Genomic DNA, 18,348 nt, shown 5'->3' on the forward strand with positions numbered 1-18,348 from the left:
AATACGAGCTCCAGAGTTATCTTCACTTTATGTGGTTTTGCAGAGTTTGGTGTTTTTTGTTGGTGGTGGTTTTGGTTTTTGTAAGTTATAGCTAGAAAGATTAATTCAGCTGCAAAACTGGCAGAGCTTTGCGCTGATTCTGTAACACATCAAAACACAAAGCCAGTCCAGCCAAGGCATCTCTGCCCTCTGCTTCCTGGTTCCAACTTCACCAGGTTACTCACAAGTTTGAGACCTCACCAGATATTAAACAGGGACAAGATGCCAGCACTTCAGCCCACACTTAAGCAAACACCATTCATCCCCACAACTATGGCCTTCACCAGTCCTCACGCAGGAGGTTAAAAAAAAAAGCACCGTCTTACTGAGAAGACCTCAGGCTGGCTTGGCTGCGGCTGCTGCACGTGCTGCTCCCCAGACGGCGGGCCATGGTGCTGTCCTTGCCACTGCGGCCACATTCCCACACCTTCTGTTGCCCGTGTCTGGAATGGAGTAGGGGTCTGCGCTGCCTCTGTTGCTGTTCAAGAGGGAACAAGCCAGCAAGTATTTCTAGGTGCAACCTGGGGTTTTTAGTATTTCAAAGTGTGCAACTCATTTGTGGTGTCTAGCTGTTACACTGGGAACAGGGTGAGATCTCCCCTCTAGGGAGAGCCACTAAACTGTCAGATGCATTAAAACATTTGTCTGTTTCTGCCCATCTACGGGGCAGAACAACAGATGCAGTTGTCCAGAAGGGTTTGTTTTCTCTCACTTGGCCTTAAAATTGATTGAAAGTCACCTGCCCAGGACCCTCACACTATGCCTACTGTTAAATCTGTTAAGGGCAGCATCTGCCAAAGCAAGAATTTAGCTGTGCCCTTAACATCTGGGCTTTCTGAACGTACAACAAATGCTGTAGGGCACTATCACATCAAGACGGTATCTGACTGATGCACCCAGCTCTATTCTGATGAGATTTTGTTGGTACTCCACCAACCTCCCCAGCCCCACAAGCTGTACTCACTGAAGCCAGTGCCACGGCTAGCAAGGTTTGGGTAAGCGGTCCCACTGGGGGAAGCTGTAGAGCCAGGTGCTGTCATTGGGCTGAAGGAGGACGGGGTGCCTTGGAAAGCCCCCATGCTGAATGAAGGGGGGCGAGTCTTCACTGTTTGGGATGCCACTTGCTGAAAGACAACAAGAAATGGGAGAAGAAGGATAGATGCTGTTATTTTCACCCTCATCTTAACTACGGTAAGAAGTTGCTGGACTGGCCCAGCTTCACACCTAATGACCTGTCTCCAAAGGAGAAAGTATGTGCACAGAGTATGTCCCCTTCCATTCTTGCCCATATGCCCTAAACTGTGCCAAAGAGCTCTTCAATGCGAAGTGCTCATCTTTGCCTGCATTTGCACAGCACCTAATGCAACAAGAAGCTGACAATGATGGGAAAGGAGAAGGGTCTTAGAGTACTTCAAGCACTCAAAGCAGCAAACACATTCCCTCTCATCTCTCCTTCCTCTAATATTTCCACTGAGAAAATACTAGAAAGGAGCTAATTAAAACCAACAACTATGGTGAGGTGTGGGGCAAAGTGGAGAGCACAGCGTAGCCCAGCAATTCACCCCAACAGCCACTGGCATTGCAACTCTTCAAGCCATTCAAATACCAATGTGAGCAGTAAAAAGCGCTCAACATACAGCACTGCTCTGCTAGTGAGTTAAAGCAGGTTGACTCATGCTGATGAGAAGGGCCTGTGGCATAGTGGGGGCTCAGGGCTTGCACTGAGGATTCAGACTTTGCTACCTGGGGTGTGAACGGTGGCCGAGTCCCCGGAGCCCAGTTGGTTCCGCTGACCTGAGCAGGGTTGGAGTGGCGTGAAATCTGTGCTAAGATCCGGCCTGCTGATGAGGGCTGTTGCTGAATAATGTTCACAGGAGGTACCATGCTGCTGCTCCTGGAAGAAGGACGAGGCACTCAGAAGGATGCTAGGTATGACATACAGGACAAGCAAGCAAAAACGATATCCATGCAAGTTACTGGTAGGGGAAAGTGAGCCCAGTAACATGGAGTAACTTTGCTCACATGCCAGTGTTCAACATGTTACCCTGCTGCAGACAGCTGGCAGGAGCTGCTGGGTTTGTGAGCATGACTACTCTCACCCAGTTCAATTCTTAGGCTACAGCCTAGGCATGTCCAAGAGGTATAGCTACCCCACAGATAAGCTTCAGCAAGCAGAACAGCAGAGGGATATCAGGAAAAAAGTCTGAGGAGATGAAGATGAGGGTGAGGACTTGTACAGCAGAGGAGATGCTGGGCCAACTGCGGAGGGCCCCCTCAAAGCTCCTGGACCTCTGACCACGAGCCAAGTGGCACCAGACAGTAGAGCAGGGGTGCAGAAGCCCCTGTCTCCCCACCCCTCAAAGGGAAAGAGGCCTGGATGGGCTCCCCCTGTATTTTCTGTGCACACTACGTAGGAATGCATGGACAATCACTGCCATGCAGACTGGGGCTGAGAGTCCGCATCTTTTGCAGAGGGAGGCACAAACTGAACTGGAACAACTGCAGGACAAGATAAAGTTAACTCGAGGCCATTCAATGCACAGCACAGGAAGCCTCACCTGAAGTTCTCGGCAGGCCGTGATGGAGTAAAAGTGTTTCCCTGTGGAAAGATGGGCTGGTTGGCAGGGACTGTGCTGGCAGGAATGGCTTTGTTCTGGTCTGTGGAGAGAAGTCAAGAGAGTCACCAGTAGGAAGAGGGACAGAAAACGAGCCAGCAAGAGACATGCCTATGTGAAGGAAGACTGTTTTGAGCCAAAGCATCGTATGTGACTGTTCCTTATCCAGACACGGACTCCAGACGCTTTTGTAAAATCCCATTTAATTTGATTTCCTCTCCATTTTCTAATAAACTTAGTATTAAGGTCTGCTGGGGATAAAGCATCCACTACATTCTATGCTTAGACTAGGAATTATCTCTGGGGACAAACATGAAAGATCAGGCTAAGGCAGGCAGTCTGATACAGAGCTGGAAACAATTTATCACGCATCCCCTTTCCACACCTCTCCAGCAACAAACTGGCTGCAGGACAACAGTGTCACAACAGCACGTTAGGGTACACAGGAGTTAATTCACCCAGTGTCAAAGTCACCACTGTTCTGCAAGACCTGGGCTGCCACAGCAGAGTCATGCTGAACCTCTGCATCCAGAACTGCTCTGCATGACAGCAAAGAGCACTTGAATCAAAACTGAAATTGGATAAACATGCAACATGCCCCCAGACACATCTCACAAGCCCAGCGTTCCCTACCTGTATTGATACTGCTGTAGATTTCACTGAACCTTGGGTCCCTCTCCTGATTAAAAAGGCTCTCTGCTTTCTCCAATGGCTTGCTATGTTCTGGGCCAGCAGCAGTAACAGGCTGAACAGGAACCTGGAAGCAGGTCCAAGTGTGAGCCATTAGTACATCAGGCACAAAGAAAGTCAGCAAGCAAGGAGAACAGCTGAGGGCTCTGTACACAAAGACCTCACATGCAGGAGGCCACGCTGCTCTCCTGACTCCTAGGTGTTTTTATCAGGACAGCATGGCCATTTTAGGCTGGCAGAGAACTGACACAGACAGTGAGGAGGGTTCAACAAGGGTAGATGAAAATTGAGCAAGCAGATCTGCAGAACTCAGGTCAGAATATTTTCCTATCCAAGTTTCCAGCAATCTCAAATCAGTCTTATGTGGCCATCTTTAAAGCCCCAGCAAAATGCAATTTAAATATGCAGGACAACAAATGTAAGGAGTAACTGAAACCCCTATAGATTTACCTGTGAGTGGTCGTAACCAGACAGACTCTCTCTTCCTGGGACCACCTCCAACTCTGTCTGTTGTGGGGGCTGCTGCTGCCTAAAATAGAAAGTGTCTGTAACAGGAGAATAGCGTCTGCTAAAAACGATTGCCAAGGAAACAGATACTCTGTGGTTACACCAATGATTCAATAGCCCAGAGGAGTTCATTGCTGCAGAGAGGAAAGTTTGGGTAGGAAGGCTATTTGACAGGAGGGCAGAACCAGCAAGAGAGGCACGGTAAAAGGAGCTGAGCACCTCCTGACCTTGAGGGCAGCTGTGCTGTGCCCATCTCCAGGGGAAGACTGACGCTCTGCCCCAGCTGGGGCCTCTGCATTGAGTTTGAAAGGGCAGGCCGAGATTCCTGGCTTGAGTTCCTTAAAGCAAAGGAGAAAAACATATATATTTAAAAAGTACCAAATGAAAGCAAACAGCTGGCTACTGCATGTAGGAGAACTTGTCTGTCTCAGACAGGACTGGAAGCCATTTTTGCAAAACCTATTCAAGTGAAGGATCCTTCCACTCAATTTTCATTTGTCTCTGAAAGGGGTGGTGGTGATCATGTAATACAATGCTAACAGCTGTGAGCCAGATGGCTGTCTGCCCCCTTCAACTCAGTCACCGAGCAGGGGAACAATTAATAACCTATGCCAGAAGCTTGGCCAGTTCTGCATCACCGTTAAAGCACAAGCACAGGTTGTGGGGGCCTAAAAACACCCCAAAGTTTTCTATTCAGATCTACATCAGACACTCCAAAGCTGGAGCCTGCAGGAACCACCAGCAGTTTTAGCTTTTAAGCCCAAGACACTGGTGCAGTTCTTTATGTTCTTCTGTTAACTGTCAGAATTTAGTTAAACACATTTTCCTCCCACAAGAAAGGGAGAGAAATATAGCATTTTCTCAAGAGTTCTTTTGTAAGCTGCTGATTCTGAAGTAGTACCCCATCTCAAAGATGAAACAACTTTATACAAATACCCTACCAAAGATGCACATAGATAAACTGCATCACAACCAATCAGACACAGATTAGTGCTTATCTGGTCTGAATTTGTGCAGTGTATTTAGAAGTTGTATACGGATGTGAGAATGGATGTGCGTGGAACAAATGAATTCAGAGAGATATCTCTAATGCTAGGACAGGAATTAAGGCCTGTATCAGATCTGCATCGGACTTCAGCCCTGCACTCAGATTGCAGCTCTTTAAAGCCAAAGTGCTCAACTCTTAATACTCCTATCAGAGAGCATCACCTTGCTAACTGGAGGAAGGGAAGAAGTGCTACCTGCACTCCAGGACCTTTCCTCACTGAAAAAGAAAAAAAATCCAGGCTTTTCACCTGCCCACAGGCACAAGCAATCTAGCCTTCTGCTTGCCTGGTTTGGAAAGATTCCATTTGGGGCACCCACCAGGTCTGAAGCTATGAACAACGTACAGGCAATTTTTTTCTTCATTTCAGTTGCTGCTCTTGTGTAATGGGCCTGGAGCTCACTCATGGGAAAAGACAGCAGCTCTGATCACTCCCAAGGGAGGCGCAACTGTAGAGCAATGTGCACTACCAACCTACTAAAATAGTCAACAGGAGAAAGGGAGCAGAAATGAGGGCAGCTTGCCCAGAGCATCACTCATGAGCTCATTTCTGAGTCCAAGGTCAAACTACAGCAGTGGAGGAAAAAAGTGTTTACTTTCTGCCATCAACTACAGACAGCTCTGCTCACATGAAAAACCACTCTGGACCAGCCGCCCTCCTGGACTGTCACAGGAAGGCAAGAGCTGCATTCAAATCTGGACTTCACTCATATTCACTAATATTAGCTCTGAATGCAAACAGACAGGAAACTTGCTCCAGTAAACAGAGTTAGACAAGGCACTGGTACAGTTGAACTTTGCCACCTTGCTAAGCTATACAACTGAGACAGCCAAAGGAATTACATTTCTTGCACTTCATAGTCCTCTAGTGCCTGCCATGGCCCAGGAAAAGAGTACTCAAGGGACTTAGTGATTTCTCCAGGGCCTAAGCACAAATTGATGGGAAGCTTGGTGAGGAATAGAGGCCAAAGCTCCTGTGACTCTGCGTTGCTGATTTTTCTGGGACAAGATCCCATCAGGTTCATGTGCTATCACTGATGGTTGGCAAGTCATTTCCATGTACATACTTGACATTGGTGTTGGTACAGATGATGTACTCAATTTCATCCGAGTAGGGGTTCTGGAAGGTAAAGGAGCTGGTTCTCATCCAGAGCCATTCCCGGTTTTTGGATCGGAATCGGAACATGACTGACAGAACCTGGCCTTTTAACTTCACCACCTAAAAAAACGTAATGCCATCAGTAGTACCTGATAAAAGAAGGTGTTGAAGAGCAACTTGCTTCTGAGCACAAGCCACCCCCCATTACAAACTTGTGATGGCCCTTTGCCTGAAAGCCTACAAGACCATATCTCACTTTTTTCCCAGCTAAACAGCACTGCTACCATTCCCTTATGCTATCTTGAATCCCGAATGATGGTGGTGGTGGTGGGGTATTAAATCTAATATCACCATTTTGGCTTATATTTTATTTATCTCTTTGCACTGGTGAGATGTATGAGAAAACCTCCAGCAAATGAAGCGCACGCTGTTGCTTCTGATTCCAGCTATTTGGACAAATGGATATGAGCAGCTGTTTTTGGAGTCATGAAAGCACATGGGCAGTCTTACCTGCCCTGCCACAAGTCCAACGCCCTCAGAAATAAGAGTAACCACAACAGGACAAACAAACCACATCCATTTCGAGTTCTGCACCACTTGGCTGGGCCCTAGAGATGAACCAGTGTTTCAGCCACAGAAGCATGGCATTCAGGTATGCTCTTTGTAGCCATGTCTCTGGCCCTAAAAGCAGACTGGATCAGCAGCCAGAGGATGAATTCAAGAGTTAGATATCAGATGCTTCTGCTTCGTTTTGCACATTTGCAGTTACGTGACTATCTGTAACCACTTGCCATTGGACTAAGAAGTAGTAACTAAGGTTGATTCTTTTGTTTTTCCAGTTAGTTTTGCTGCTTTGCAAGCAACAAGACAGATTCCAATTTGGATACCACTATGCATGCAGATTGGTAGTTTAAGTTTTTTACCTGCTGAAAGCTGTCCCGCAAAAGCTGTTGGTCTTCTGGGTGGCAGAAATCCACAATGTCTTTCCCCAGAAGTTCCTAATTTTAAAGGAATTGGGAGAGAGACCAAACCAGTTTTCATCTGGCAGGCACGCTTCCTCTTTCAGGTCTGCCCCATTAATTCTATTTTTGACAGGTAGTTACTGTTCCCCCTTTCCAAATCATCATTACACAAACCAAGTGCAGGAACTGGCGTGCTGTATTTTAGAGAGAAGCACAACAGTATTTGACTAACGTTTGATCTCTAACCCAAAAGTAGGAAAAAACAATCTTAATTGACATTTGACATAACCCAGAGCCACCCACCCTTGCCAACGATCAAAGCACTTTGAAAAGCAGATGAAAAAGCAACCGGTGGAGAAGAAACAGGCCTGCTTTAGTGCCTGGGCACTGTTTTAATCAAATTTGTTAAGACAAGCAGAACCACGATGTACGAAAGAGGGAGTAGGAAAAAGCAAGTTTGAACAACAGTTCTTTCTTAGAAAGCTCCTGTCATTTTCTCACCTGTGGCTGGTAGCCAACAGTAGCCACGCAGCGGTGATCTATGAAGGTGAAAATGCCTTCGGTGTTGTGTCGGGAGATGAACTCTGTTGGCTGACAAACGTTGTTCATGTCTGTACAGTTGGGCGAGCTAGTGACCTGCAAGGTAAGACATGTACATTGTTATCAGATCTTGCGAGAGCTGCTTTCTCCTGGCCTGCCAGCCCTGCAGTCAGATTTGTGGCAATCAGGAAACACCTTCAGACAGAACAGTTCAACTCTGCGGACTTTTAGGACAAGGCAATGTTGAACCATTGAAAGATGCTACACACCTGGAGTCTGCCAATAGCCACGAGGCAAAACTTGCTGCCCTGGCCAGCGTCCGGGTCATCATCAGGCAGTGAAACACCTGAGAGGGGAGTGCCAAAAATTCCAGCAAGGTCAATACAGGAAGAACTGCTGATTTCAGAGGAAAAAAGGCATGCAGTTCTGACTTCAATACATCTCTCCACCCTGTTTTGTAATTCAATATCCTTTCCCATGAAGGAATTCAGTAAATTAAGCTGCCTCCCCCCTCCCTTTTCTTGCCAGAAAAGTTCAAGATCTCTGTAACTTTCAGAATTAGCTAGTAAATTAGACAGCCTAATATAATTTTCATCCTCTACAGAGAATACTGTTTAGACACACACTTCTCTGTTCCAGCATCTGCAAAAATTAGTTCAATCCTAAAATGACAAAGTGACAGATACATTTAGAAAGTATTTGCTTGCACATTCAGTTCAGAGAATGGATGATTTCAGACCACGTTTTTAGAAACGGACATAGCCGAATGCTTTCACTAAGTCATTACCTGCAGGGGGCCAGGCTTTTATGTAACCTGTGCAGTGCACCACAACGTAGTGAGGTTCACCATCTTTTGCTGCACCTAAGCCATTCCTTGGGAGAGAGAAACAGTTCTGATTGTGCTATATATTAAACTGGCTGAGACAAGTTTTATACTTGTATTTAAAAAAAATCCACGCAACATCTTCAGGGTAAAGAAGAGACTTGACATAAACCTAAGTGGTGTAAAGACAAAACTCACAGAATCACTAAGGGAGAAAGGGACCTCTGGAGGCCATCTGTGTCCAACCCCCCCCGCTCACGCACAGCCACCTAGAGCAGGTTGCCCAAGTCTAGGTGGCTTTTGAAGGAGACTCCACGACATCCCTGGGCAATCTGTTCCAGCACTGTTACCTGCACAGTAAAGACGTGCTTCCTGATGTTCAGAGGGCACCTCCCATGTTACAGTTTGTGCCCACTGCCTCTTGTTCTGGCACTGAGCACCACTGAAAAGAGCCTGGCTCCACCCTCTTTGCACCCTCCCTTTGACCCTTTGGTAAGATCCCCCCAAGCTTCCTCTTCTCCAGGCTGAACAGTCCCAACACTCAGCCTCTTATAAGAAAGGTGCTCCAATCCCTTGGACATCTTGGTGGCCCCCTATGGGACTCTTTCCAGTATGTCTGTGTCCTGTACAAAAAGAGACTAGTACTCCAGATGCAGCTTCAACAATGCTGAGTAGAGGAGAAGGATCACCTCTCTTGACCTGCTGGCAATACTTTGCCTAATGCAGCCAAGAATACCATCAGTTTTCTTAGCAGCAAGGGCACAAAGCTGGCTCATGTTCAGCTTGGTGCCCACCAGGGCTCCTAGGTCCTTTCCTGAAGAACTGCTTTCCATCTGGGTGGCCCCCAGTAGTTGAGAATCTGTCTCAGCTTCAAATTAACACTGGGATAATATACACCAGAACCCAACAACAACAGTTTTGAAAAACACATTTTAAACTGACTTCAAACCCAAGTATGGAGTAAAGAAGAACTAACATTTCTCAGGATTATCTTCATCAACATACTGGTACTTTGGTTCATCTTCCAGCAGTTGTCTCCAAACTCTATGAGCTGTATTAGCCCACCCTATACAGTCACCAACCACAGTGTATCCCCACCACTGTCAGAGCTGTCATTTCTTTTGTTCCTAGCAATGCAAAGGGCTTGACCATAACCCTTGTGTTATTTACCTGCAGCGATTCCTCATAAAGCTGAGACGATTTACAGAAACCGGATCCACTGAGCTGTTGCCACACCTGTACCAGAATTAGAAGTGAGAGGGGAAAAGCTTTTGTCTTTCCTGGTCACCATCAAAACAATCTAACAGCCTCGAATAAGACAAAGTACTCTATAAATGGGGATAAACCTTTGAAGCTCCATCACACGGGTCAAAAGCACTCATTCTACAGATTTCTAGAACTGTGATGACACAACGGGTCAAAATAAATTGTTACTTGAAACTGGGTCTCCTACATCAACAGTTGAGAGCTATTTTACCACAGGGCAAAGAAAAACCTCTAGAACTCAACTGCTAGCTCTGTGTGGAAAGCTCAACCCATGTTATATCTTGTCTGGCAGAATGAGCAAAAAGTGCTGGAATAAAGGCATGAAGGGGACATTAGCAAGTTCAGCTTCAGGCTCAAATGAGACTTCCAAGGACTCTCTCCATTACCTCATTCGGCAGATAAAAGATCTTCGTGAACCCATGCACATTCTCATGGACTGCTGGCCTTCCTTCTTGACAGTACCTGTCTTTAAATCTAGGATGCGACCTAAAGAAAGTAGTAAAAACAAGATGCTATCGCAATTTGAGTCCTTTCCCCAACACAGGCACCAGGTAACGCATTAGGAAACTAGTGAGATATAAGTGTCACCAATGGTACCTTTGGATGCATTCTCAGGGGGGGCTGCAGGATCCTTGTTAGAAAGGCACCAGGGTTTGGTTCCTTCTACAAAGGGAAGGTTTTAATCCAACCAAGTCCTTTGTTGGCTTTCACGCTGCCCACCCCTGCCAATCCTCTCTCAGGCTGCTTTACCTGTCAGTGCATTCTCTGATGTGGAAAGCTGCTCCCTCAGCTTGCCCACGTCATCTGGGTGCACCTGGTCGTATAGGGTGCTGCCAAACCATTCAGACTGGGGCTGGTTCAGGACAGGAGTCACAGAATCAGAGACATACACCACCCTCCCAGTCTCACAGGACACTATGAACAGAAAGCCGTCGGCTGCCTCTAGGATCAGGTGTTTGAGTTCCTGCATTCACAACAGACAGACATGCTCTTAACTCCACAGACAAGCAGGTGACACCCTCTAAACCCACCCCAGGCACCTAACTCCCCCACCCACAATTTAATTCCCCCCTCTCCCCCTGTAATTGCAGTATTTCCCATAAAGCAGCATTAAGGCAAGACCTGGTCAGTGAGAAAAGAGGGTTTGTAGGTGCCATCAGTGGAGGTATTGCCTGTGCCACGCAGAGACTTCATGTGAGAGACAGCCATGCGCAAGATGGTAAGCTTGTCTGGTTTACGGGCCAGGGCACTGCAGGTGGGCACCATGTCTGACAGCTCTGTGATGTAGGCAGTCATCTTGTTCCTTCGCCTACGTTCAATCTCGCTGTGATTTTCCCTAAAAAGGCCGGGGGGAAAAGGAGGAAGACAAAGTTACTAACAGGCCAGAAAGCTCAGCCATTTTCCTATGGCAATGCTTCCACAAGGCCAAGGTGCAAAATACAGAGGTTCATCAGGAGTTAGAAGGACTACAAGCATCTCGCATGCTGGTCGTGCACAAAGGAACGCAGGAACAAGTGCAAGGAGAAGAGTCTACAGTTGGACCTCCTTCGCTGCAGACAAGAGAGCCTCATTTTAAATCACGTTGATTCTCTGGTACCTCATGAAAGCTATGAGCTAGGCTAAGCTATTTTAAAACAGAGAAGCTTTTCCACCATTTCCATACCACTTCAGCAAGCCAGAGGATTTCCTCCTTTACCATGGCCTCTGTTCTCAAGGTGGGATTCATCAGACTTGAGGGAAGAAGCTTGCCTTTAAGCAGCTAGGCCCCATCAGCACTGGTTCAGACAGGCTAAGAATACTCATCCCAGCCCCTGTTTGAGGATTAAACAAATGCTACCCCCCGCCCTTGTAGACACTCACTCATCTCCAATAACCATACAAGGAGGCCAGGGCTGCAATTAAGACTTGGACACCTAAATTACAACAAAGGGGCCTCACCTTACAGTGCCTTTATGAAGATACTTCTCAGTTACACTGAAAGCTGGCAATATGGCAGAAGGGAACACTTCTGAGGAGGAGAGATGTACATCTCATTTTTCTACAGATCAAGGCCAACACAGACAACCCACCTACCAGGTAAAGACCTGGGTGGTGCACACACATTTCCATTGAGGCAGTACAACAATGCTGCCCATTTACTGTCCTTACAGATGTTCTTCACATGCCTTTTGCAAGTCTGCTCACAAGGCACATTCCTCATCAAGTCCCCAGAAGTGAGAATATAATTTCTGTATTCAATTCTTTTTATCTAGTACATGTAATTTCACTGCAGCACTAACACAGGTTTTTCGAAACAGAACTTAAAAGCCAGGTTTCCTATACAAAAGAATGGATCAGATGCATGGAAGCACATGATCAGAAAAATGTAATGACATGAGCATTTGAAGGAACAGACAGGCAACAGAAAGAGGATAAAAAATGAAGCATTTATCAACACCCAGGTGTGTGCAATCATTCAGTGACCTTGCTCCTTGCTGCAAGAAGCCGATACTGAGAAAAAGAAGTGCTTCAATTATCACACTCACCTTTAATTCAGTTTCACCAAACTTGCATGCTCAATTGTGAAAATTAAACAACCTCCACTACAAAGGCTATTGGGAAATCACTAGACATTTTATTTGCCCCACTGCCAAATGTTCTTTACTTCAGGCTCTTGCATGACAGCAAGAAATGATTACTGGGGAGAGAGCCACTATTTCATTGGAAGAGAAATTCCTGAAAGACACTGCTGTTTGCTGTAGTCACAAGCCTCACCTATAAGGCTTCCTTACCTCCTCAAATATTTAAGCTACGCAATACCGCAGTTAGGAAAGACTGTCTGAGGGTTATTTTTTGGCTTAAAACCAGAAAGTAGGCAGTAAACTGACCAGAACCATGGCATTCTCAACACTCAGAACAGTCTTTTAGTCCTGCATACTGTTTAAGAATCAATCTAGGGTGAAACAATCGAAAAAAGTTACAAGGTAAGTTTGCAGGATGGCAAACCACAATACAAGCCATTAATTCATGAATTATCAACCCTCAGCTCTGCAGCAGTAACAAGCCACGGGTGGCAAGCAACAGAAACCTTGGCAGTTATGCTGTTTTTGCAGTTCAAAACAGGGAAGGATACATTCAGGGTCAGCGTTTTGCTGTTGGAGAAATGCAGTCCTGACAACACATCATCTCTACCACCTGCAGCTGGGAACGTTCTCAGGGCACAATTCTATATTAATGGTACAGATTTCACAATGACTGCTTCAGTCATTTCAGTGAGAGTCATGGCTCCTAAGAAACTACAAACAGGAACTCAAGAAAAAATCCTGTTTTCAGTAAGCCTAAATTGTTCTTCAACTTCCCTGGAAGCTTTTAAGGGGCCATGAAATTAAGAAGTAGAAAAAAATAAATAGTACACTTTTTAATGCCTGTTTTGACAGTACAATAGCATTCCCATGAGAAAACCTTACCAAGGCCAGAATGAGGCATTTGCCACCTTGATCCAGCACAAGAGAAACTGTATTTAGCACAGGTTAGCAAAGCTACAATACTCAGTGAAAGCAGTGGTCCAACCATGTTCTTCCCTGTAGCCTTCAGCAAACAAATCCTTTTGTGTATTCCCCAAAGACATTCTTACAAGGGAACTAGATGCCTTTCCCCTCCTAATTTGCATTACACAGCGATTTCCAGAAGTCTGTTCACTTTCAAGTCCTCTACTGCAGCAGATGAGGGAAGGAGGGGGGAAAAAAAGGAGAAGGGATGCCTAGAGATATATAAAGGAAAGGAAATACTCTGCTTGTCCATGCTTGAAATCTCCGTTCTCCTACCTGGCAAGTCTCTCCTTATCCGCTGAACTCTGTTCATCATCAGACCTAAAAATAAAATCAGCGAGCTAAGCTAAAATGGAAAAAAGTTTAAAGAAATGAAAAATGGGAAGATGTACTAGGAAACCCAGCCTACAGATATGCCTGTTTTGCAGAAGATTAATTCCATAAAACAAAGCAGTCAGTTTGTATCATTACACATTAAACTAATCCACATTGCTTTAAAGTTTTAGAATGCTTATCAGAATCATAAAATAGGTAAGGAGTAGATTTTACATGTAACTGAGGTGCAGCTCATTCTGTGCGAGATTAAAAGGTTAATGGCAAAACTAAGAAGAGGGTCTAGACTACATTAAACTGCTCTTTCTTTAAAGACGAATAAAAAAATCAATAGCCTGTTTGAGGTTAAGAAATCAGAAAAGCAGATTTAAAAAATCTAAAGAGTGTAAGATTCACAGATAACACATTTTTGTAATGCTGTTACATGAACACCATTCAGGACAACATAGTCAAGATGGCTACATGACAAGTTACACACACACAGATGTTACGCACATCATTTACAAAAAGGCAGGCAGACATTCCCACCAACTTGCACGCACTTTCAGTTTTCAGGGAAGAGGAATCTGCAAACCATGTTTTGAAAAGGCTAGTAAGTTTTTCCGCTTGAGGCTTGGCTGCCTTGGATAACAATGCTTCAAGAGCTACTGCCAGGAAAGGTGAAGGTAACCATGTGTTCTCAGTGAGGCACGCGGGCAATCACTCAAATGCTGAGCAACTAAGACATATAATGTGCATTTCTGGAGTCTAACAGGTGTATTTTAGCATTAGCCAGCTGTGACGCTTTTCCACTTCAAACAGGTTCTAATACAGCACTTAAAAAGTGATGTTCTCTTTTATGCTCTGTTTTGCTTCACATCATCTGAGGATGGAGGAAGAATGTACTGAAAGATGTAGGCTACCAGAAAGTTACGAAGAGCATATGATACCAGCAGTCATGGAAAACAGATCTGTGAGCAGGCCAAGGGGGACAGATGCAGAGAGGATCTGTGGCACCCTTTTCTTACACCTGCATTCAGGGTGTCAGAATGCTGAAGACTTTGTCAGTACTCTTCACCTCCTGCTACTGTCCTTTAGAGAGCTGCCCAAGTCAGTAACTGCAAGTGATAACCTCTACATTAAAGTGCATAGGTACTGCAGATGTCCTAAAGACTGCAGACAACGGGTCTGGGCCTGGGCCTTAGCAACTTTGGGTGTATAACATTCAGTTCTGGGGTTGTGATGGTTTTTTTTGGTTGGTTGGGGTTTTGTTCTTTGGTTGTCATGTTGTGTGTTCCTCCTTTCTTCTCCAACCTCGTGCATATTAACCAAGGTAATCGAAGGGCACACCACAACAGGAGTCGCAGGAAGCTGAGACCCCACTCCAGCTATGGTACCACTGTACAGTTAACAAGTAAGTCTTCTAACTTTAGAGACTACGAAACCATTCAACATCACAATTCCTGCCTACAGAATATGCCTTTTTGGTATTTTGCATTATCCTACCACTTAAATTATCGGGGTCTGCTATGCCTTAAGTTTCCAGAGCTTATGACTTGCACTAGGGAATAGTTATTTGGTGTGGGCTGGCAAATACATTTCCAATTTGCTTAATTTCAGATCAAGTCAAACCACTTAAAAGCTAGAGAGCCTCAGCTTAGAAGTCACTCCTAGATATTTGGCAGACGATCAGTGTGACTGTGACCTGAAATTTTGGCTTTGCAGTATTTCCCTCTGTGCACTAAAACTTCGACAGAAGTTTATAGCTCTGGCTGAAACATGGACAGACATTTTATAAAGCCTTTATTCCTACACTAGTAGTTTCATTGCATCACCTCCAGGAAATTGCAGAAAGAGGCCCCCACAATCAACATAACACCCTGCTGATCCTCAGGGTCCTTCACACAACATGCTGGGCAGTCCACTCCCCCTTGTTCTCAAGCACTTTTATTTTAACTCCAGTTTCAGGAACTTCTGAAGTCTGATCTCTCCTTAGGACACACAACTAAGCATAATATCTTGACCATTACTCTGCATTTGCTCACTTTTCCTCCTAGCAAGACATAACATGATGAGCCCTTGCACTAAGAGGACAATCTGGAATTTATAATACTCAATATACACAAAAGAAGCTTACTTTGACAAAAAACATTATCCTACAACATAAATGAAACCCATAAAATACTTAAATTTAGTTTCATGGGCTTCAGAAAACTGAAAAATACCATGAAGTTACTAGACAGTATAGAGGTGGTCTCAGACACCACCAAGTAGAAAATCAGCACCAAAATGCTGCCTATAATGTTACTGTACACTCTACTGTCTAGGAAATCCCTTATTTAAGGGAAGCTTCTGCCTAACTTACTCCCCCACAGAACATACAAGCCACACACACACAGGTAAGCACAAAAATTGCCAGAAAACCTGTTCAAATAAAACCTAAGCTAAGCATGAAACTTGTCTCTGCAAGTTTCTTGGCAGGAGAAAAGCATGAGAGTCCAAGGCAACAGCTGAAATAGATATTAAGAAAGAAGACAAAGTTATCATACTCATAATGAACTGGTCCAAAAAAAAAAAAAGGAAAATATCTCGGTCCTTTGGTGCAAGATGCACCTTCCTTCAAAGAAGAGAAAAATCTAGCTGCTAATTAGAAGGGTGCTGCAGGATCTCTTACATTATGGTGGTTTGGCACCACAATCTTCCAAAACTGCAACACAACAAATTCTTACCTGGCAAATCTCTCCTTATCATTTGGCATTGGGTCATCATCACACCTAGGAGAAAGGGGAGAGGAAGAAAAAAAAGTGTTTACACTTATTTCCCAAAGACAAAGAGAACAACAAGGTTTAACAAAACATGCAGAAAATGCAAACTCTGCTGAGCTTAGGCAATCCAGAACCATACTCTTCCTTTATCTAATTAAAGTGTAAACTTTTATAACATAGATGTCTTCCACATCACGTTCCTATCAAAGACAATGGCATTTCACTCAGTAATTTAAGTGAACACACACAAAGCAATAGGTTCAACTGAGCTTTGAAGATGCAATTAGCCCAGACCAACACCTTCATCCAAAAAAGATCTCATAGGTAAATCCTACGATCATCAGGACCATAATCATCTTGAAGCCATCCTGAAGTCACCTCTAGCAGATTGACGTATATTAGTTGTCCAATCCCAAACCATGTAGTGAGATTACAAATAAGTTACATGAGATCTTCCAACTCTTCTGCATTCCATATGGGTCGTGAGAGGAGATACTTGCAGGCTTGCCAACTCCTCAGGAACAAGGAGGTCTCTGTAATTGGAACATCCTCACAACAGAGGAGAATTAAGTGATACATATCTACGGCCCTAACAAAAGCTCAGCATCTCACTGTTGTGCTGACAAGCTATTTGGCAGAAGATTCTTCTCTACAATAAACAGCGGCTTGGGCCAGCAGCATTGCTCCTACAGTGCTGTGCTGAAACAAACAGCAGATTGCTGAGAGCATTCACGGAAAATATTTAATCTTCTGCAGTGCTGGTATTGAACACTATCATCATCACTGAGTTCTGCAACGCTGCTACCGCCCTTGCTGTGAGCTCAGAAGGCTCACCCCTGCAGCTGACCTCATCGCATTGTGGGGCTGGCCCTGGGAGTTTTGAGGTAGAGACTATATCCCAGGCAGTAACAGGATCTCCTCCCAACCACAGTCCCTTCTCCAGACTCACAGACCCCATATGCACAGCAGCTTTGATTTGGCATCAGCTGCAGAGACAGAGAAATACTGCTTACTAAGAGAAAGGGAAGAGCTTAAGGAAGTGGATTGCTGCCTCCTCTCCTTCACAGCCATTTCTTTCACTCTGCACTGCTGGACAGGAAAAGCCACAGAAGCAGCAAGCTCCTACTCTGAGGGGAATGCAGAGACACTTAGATCACACAACAGAAACTTCTGGATGTGATGCTCTCCCTCACCTGAGGAATTTACTGTTCCCTTCTCCATCATCATCAAAATCAAGCCTGAAAAACATAAGCAATAAGAGAATTATTAACCAAGCAGTTTCTCCTTTACAGGATATTTTTTCCTCCATCCTTGCAGGGATGCAGATGATTCCTGAAAGGAAGATTTAAGTAATCCCAAGTATTAACATGAAACAATCCCCAAGGTGTAGAATGGGGCTTCTTTTATGTGTCTAACAGAAAGAGAGCAAGGAAACGGTTCAAAAGACAGGCCACTGAGCACCCATTGCATCATAAACTCCTACTCCAAATGCTCTGGATCTCACAGCAGCAATCTGAAGCACAATAGGCTGCCACAACTGCTTCTTGCTGCTCAAGTGACTGATCAACAACCTACAAATAAGAGCATTTGCAACTCAAAAGTTTGGACCAGTTGCATTAAGAGAGGAAAAAAAAGAGGAGGGCACAACATTTCAAGAGTTACAGTTCAGTCTGTTGACCTGCACGGTCATCCTTAGTTCAACAATGGACAATGTCACAGTGCTGTTAGAAGCATGTTTTGTCCCTGTTACAAGTGTATGTGGGATGGCAGAGGAAAAGCTTTTCACTACACTTTCTTTCAGGATGGAACATCGGTATGTAGAGACAGCATAGTAGCATGCATGTTTGTAAATGAAGTGAAGGAACAAGCAGCAGACAGCATGGGAGGAGCTGCAGGGGAGTGGGAGCATCAATCAGCAAATGGAGGTAAAGGAAAGAGTGAGTGACAGGGAGAGCGCAGAGAGATTTTAATTAGCTTGAAAGTTAAGAGGAAGTTTTTTGTGCCAGGAATTTAAAAGAAGCCACTCAATATCCTTTTAATTTGCAAAGGCATTTTTAGCAAACAAAAAAGCCACAAGCACATTGCGTCTTCCCCCCCACCCCATCCCAAAGAGGGCGCAGTTGTAAAGGTCTGAGCAAGGCACAGACTTTCCCCGTTC

At 44.9% G+C, this 18,348-nt stretch overlaps 1 protein-coding gene across 9 annotated transcripts in view; it reads right to left on the reverse strand.

The window, feature by feature from the left end:
* The window catches only part of ARNT (aryl hydrocarbon receptor nuclear translocator), a 29,898-nt gene that overhangs the window by 3,275 nt on the left and 8,275 nt on the right, over positions 1-18,348 (reverse strand). For 2 of the 9 annotated variants that reach the window (XM_040538714.1, XM_040538716.1), the window contains exons 3-22: positions 17,384-17,428; positions 16,155-16,199; positions 13,390-13,434; positions 10,709-10,922; positions 10,337-10,550; positions 10,184-10,249; positions 9,973-10,072; positions 9,491-9,556; positions 8,285-8,370; positions 7,767-7,843; positions 7,459-7,593; positions 6,919-6,993; positions 5,964-6,115; positions 4,079-4,189; positions 3,795-3,873; positions 3,288-3,411; positions 2,598-2,697; positions 1,783-1,933; positions 1,004-1,163; positions 366-517 (exon numbers count right to left, since the gene is read on the reverse strand). In XM_040538714.1, coding sequence (XP_040394648.1) covers positions 366-517; positions 1,004-1,163; positions 1,783-1,933; positions 2,598-2,697; positions 3,288-3,411; positions 3,795-3,873; positions 4,079-4,189; positions 5,964-6,115; positions 6,919-6,993; positions 7,459-7,593; positions 7,767-7,843; positions 8,285-8,370; positions 9,491-9,556; positions 9,973-10,072; positions 10,184-10,249; positions 10,337-10,550; positions 10,709-10,922; positions 13,390-13,434; positions 16,155-16,199; positions 17,384-17,428 — 2,197 coding nt within the window. The remainder of the gene's footprint in view (positions 1-365; positions 518-1,003; positions 1,164-1,782; positions 1,934-2,597; positions 2,698-3,287; positions 3,412-3,794; positions 3,874-4,078; positions 4,190-5,963; positions 6,116-6,918; positions 6,994-7,458; positions 7,594-7,766; positions 7,844-8,284; positions 8,371-9,490; positions 9,557-9,972; positions 10,073-10,183; positions 10,250-10,336; positions 10,551-10,708; positions 10,923-13,389; positions 13,435-16,154; positions 16,200-17,383; positions 17,429-18,348) is intronic. The other 7 variants (XM_040538715.1, XM_040538718.1, XM_040538721.1 and 4 more) reach the window with 7 other exon arrangements.

Source organism: Cygnus olor, chromosome 28 (genome assembly GCF_009769625.2).
Source record: "Cygnus olor isolate bCygOlo1 chromosome 28, bCygOlo1.pri.v2, whole genome shotgun sequence".
NCBI lineage: Eukaryota > Metazoa > Chordata > Aves > Anseriformes > Anatidae > Cygnus > Cygnus olor.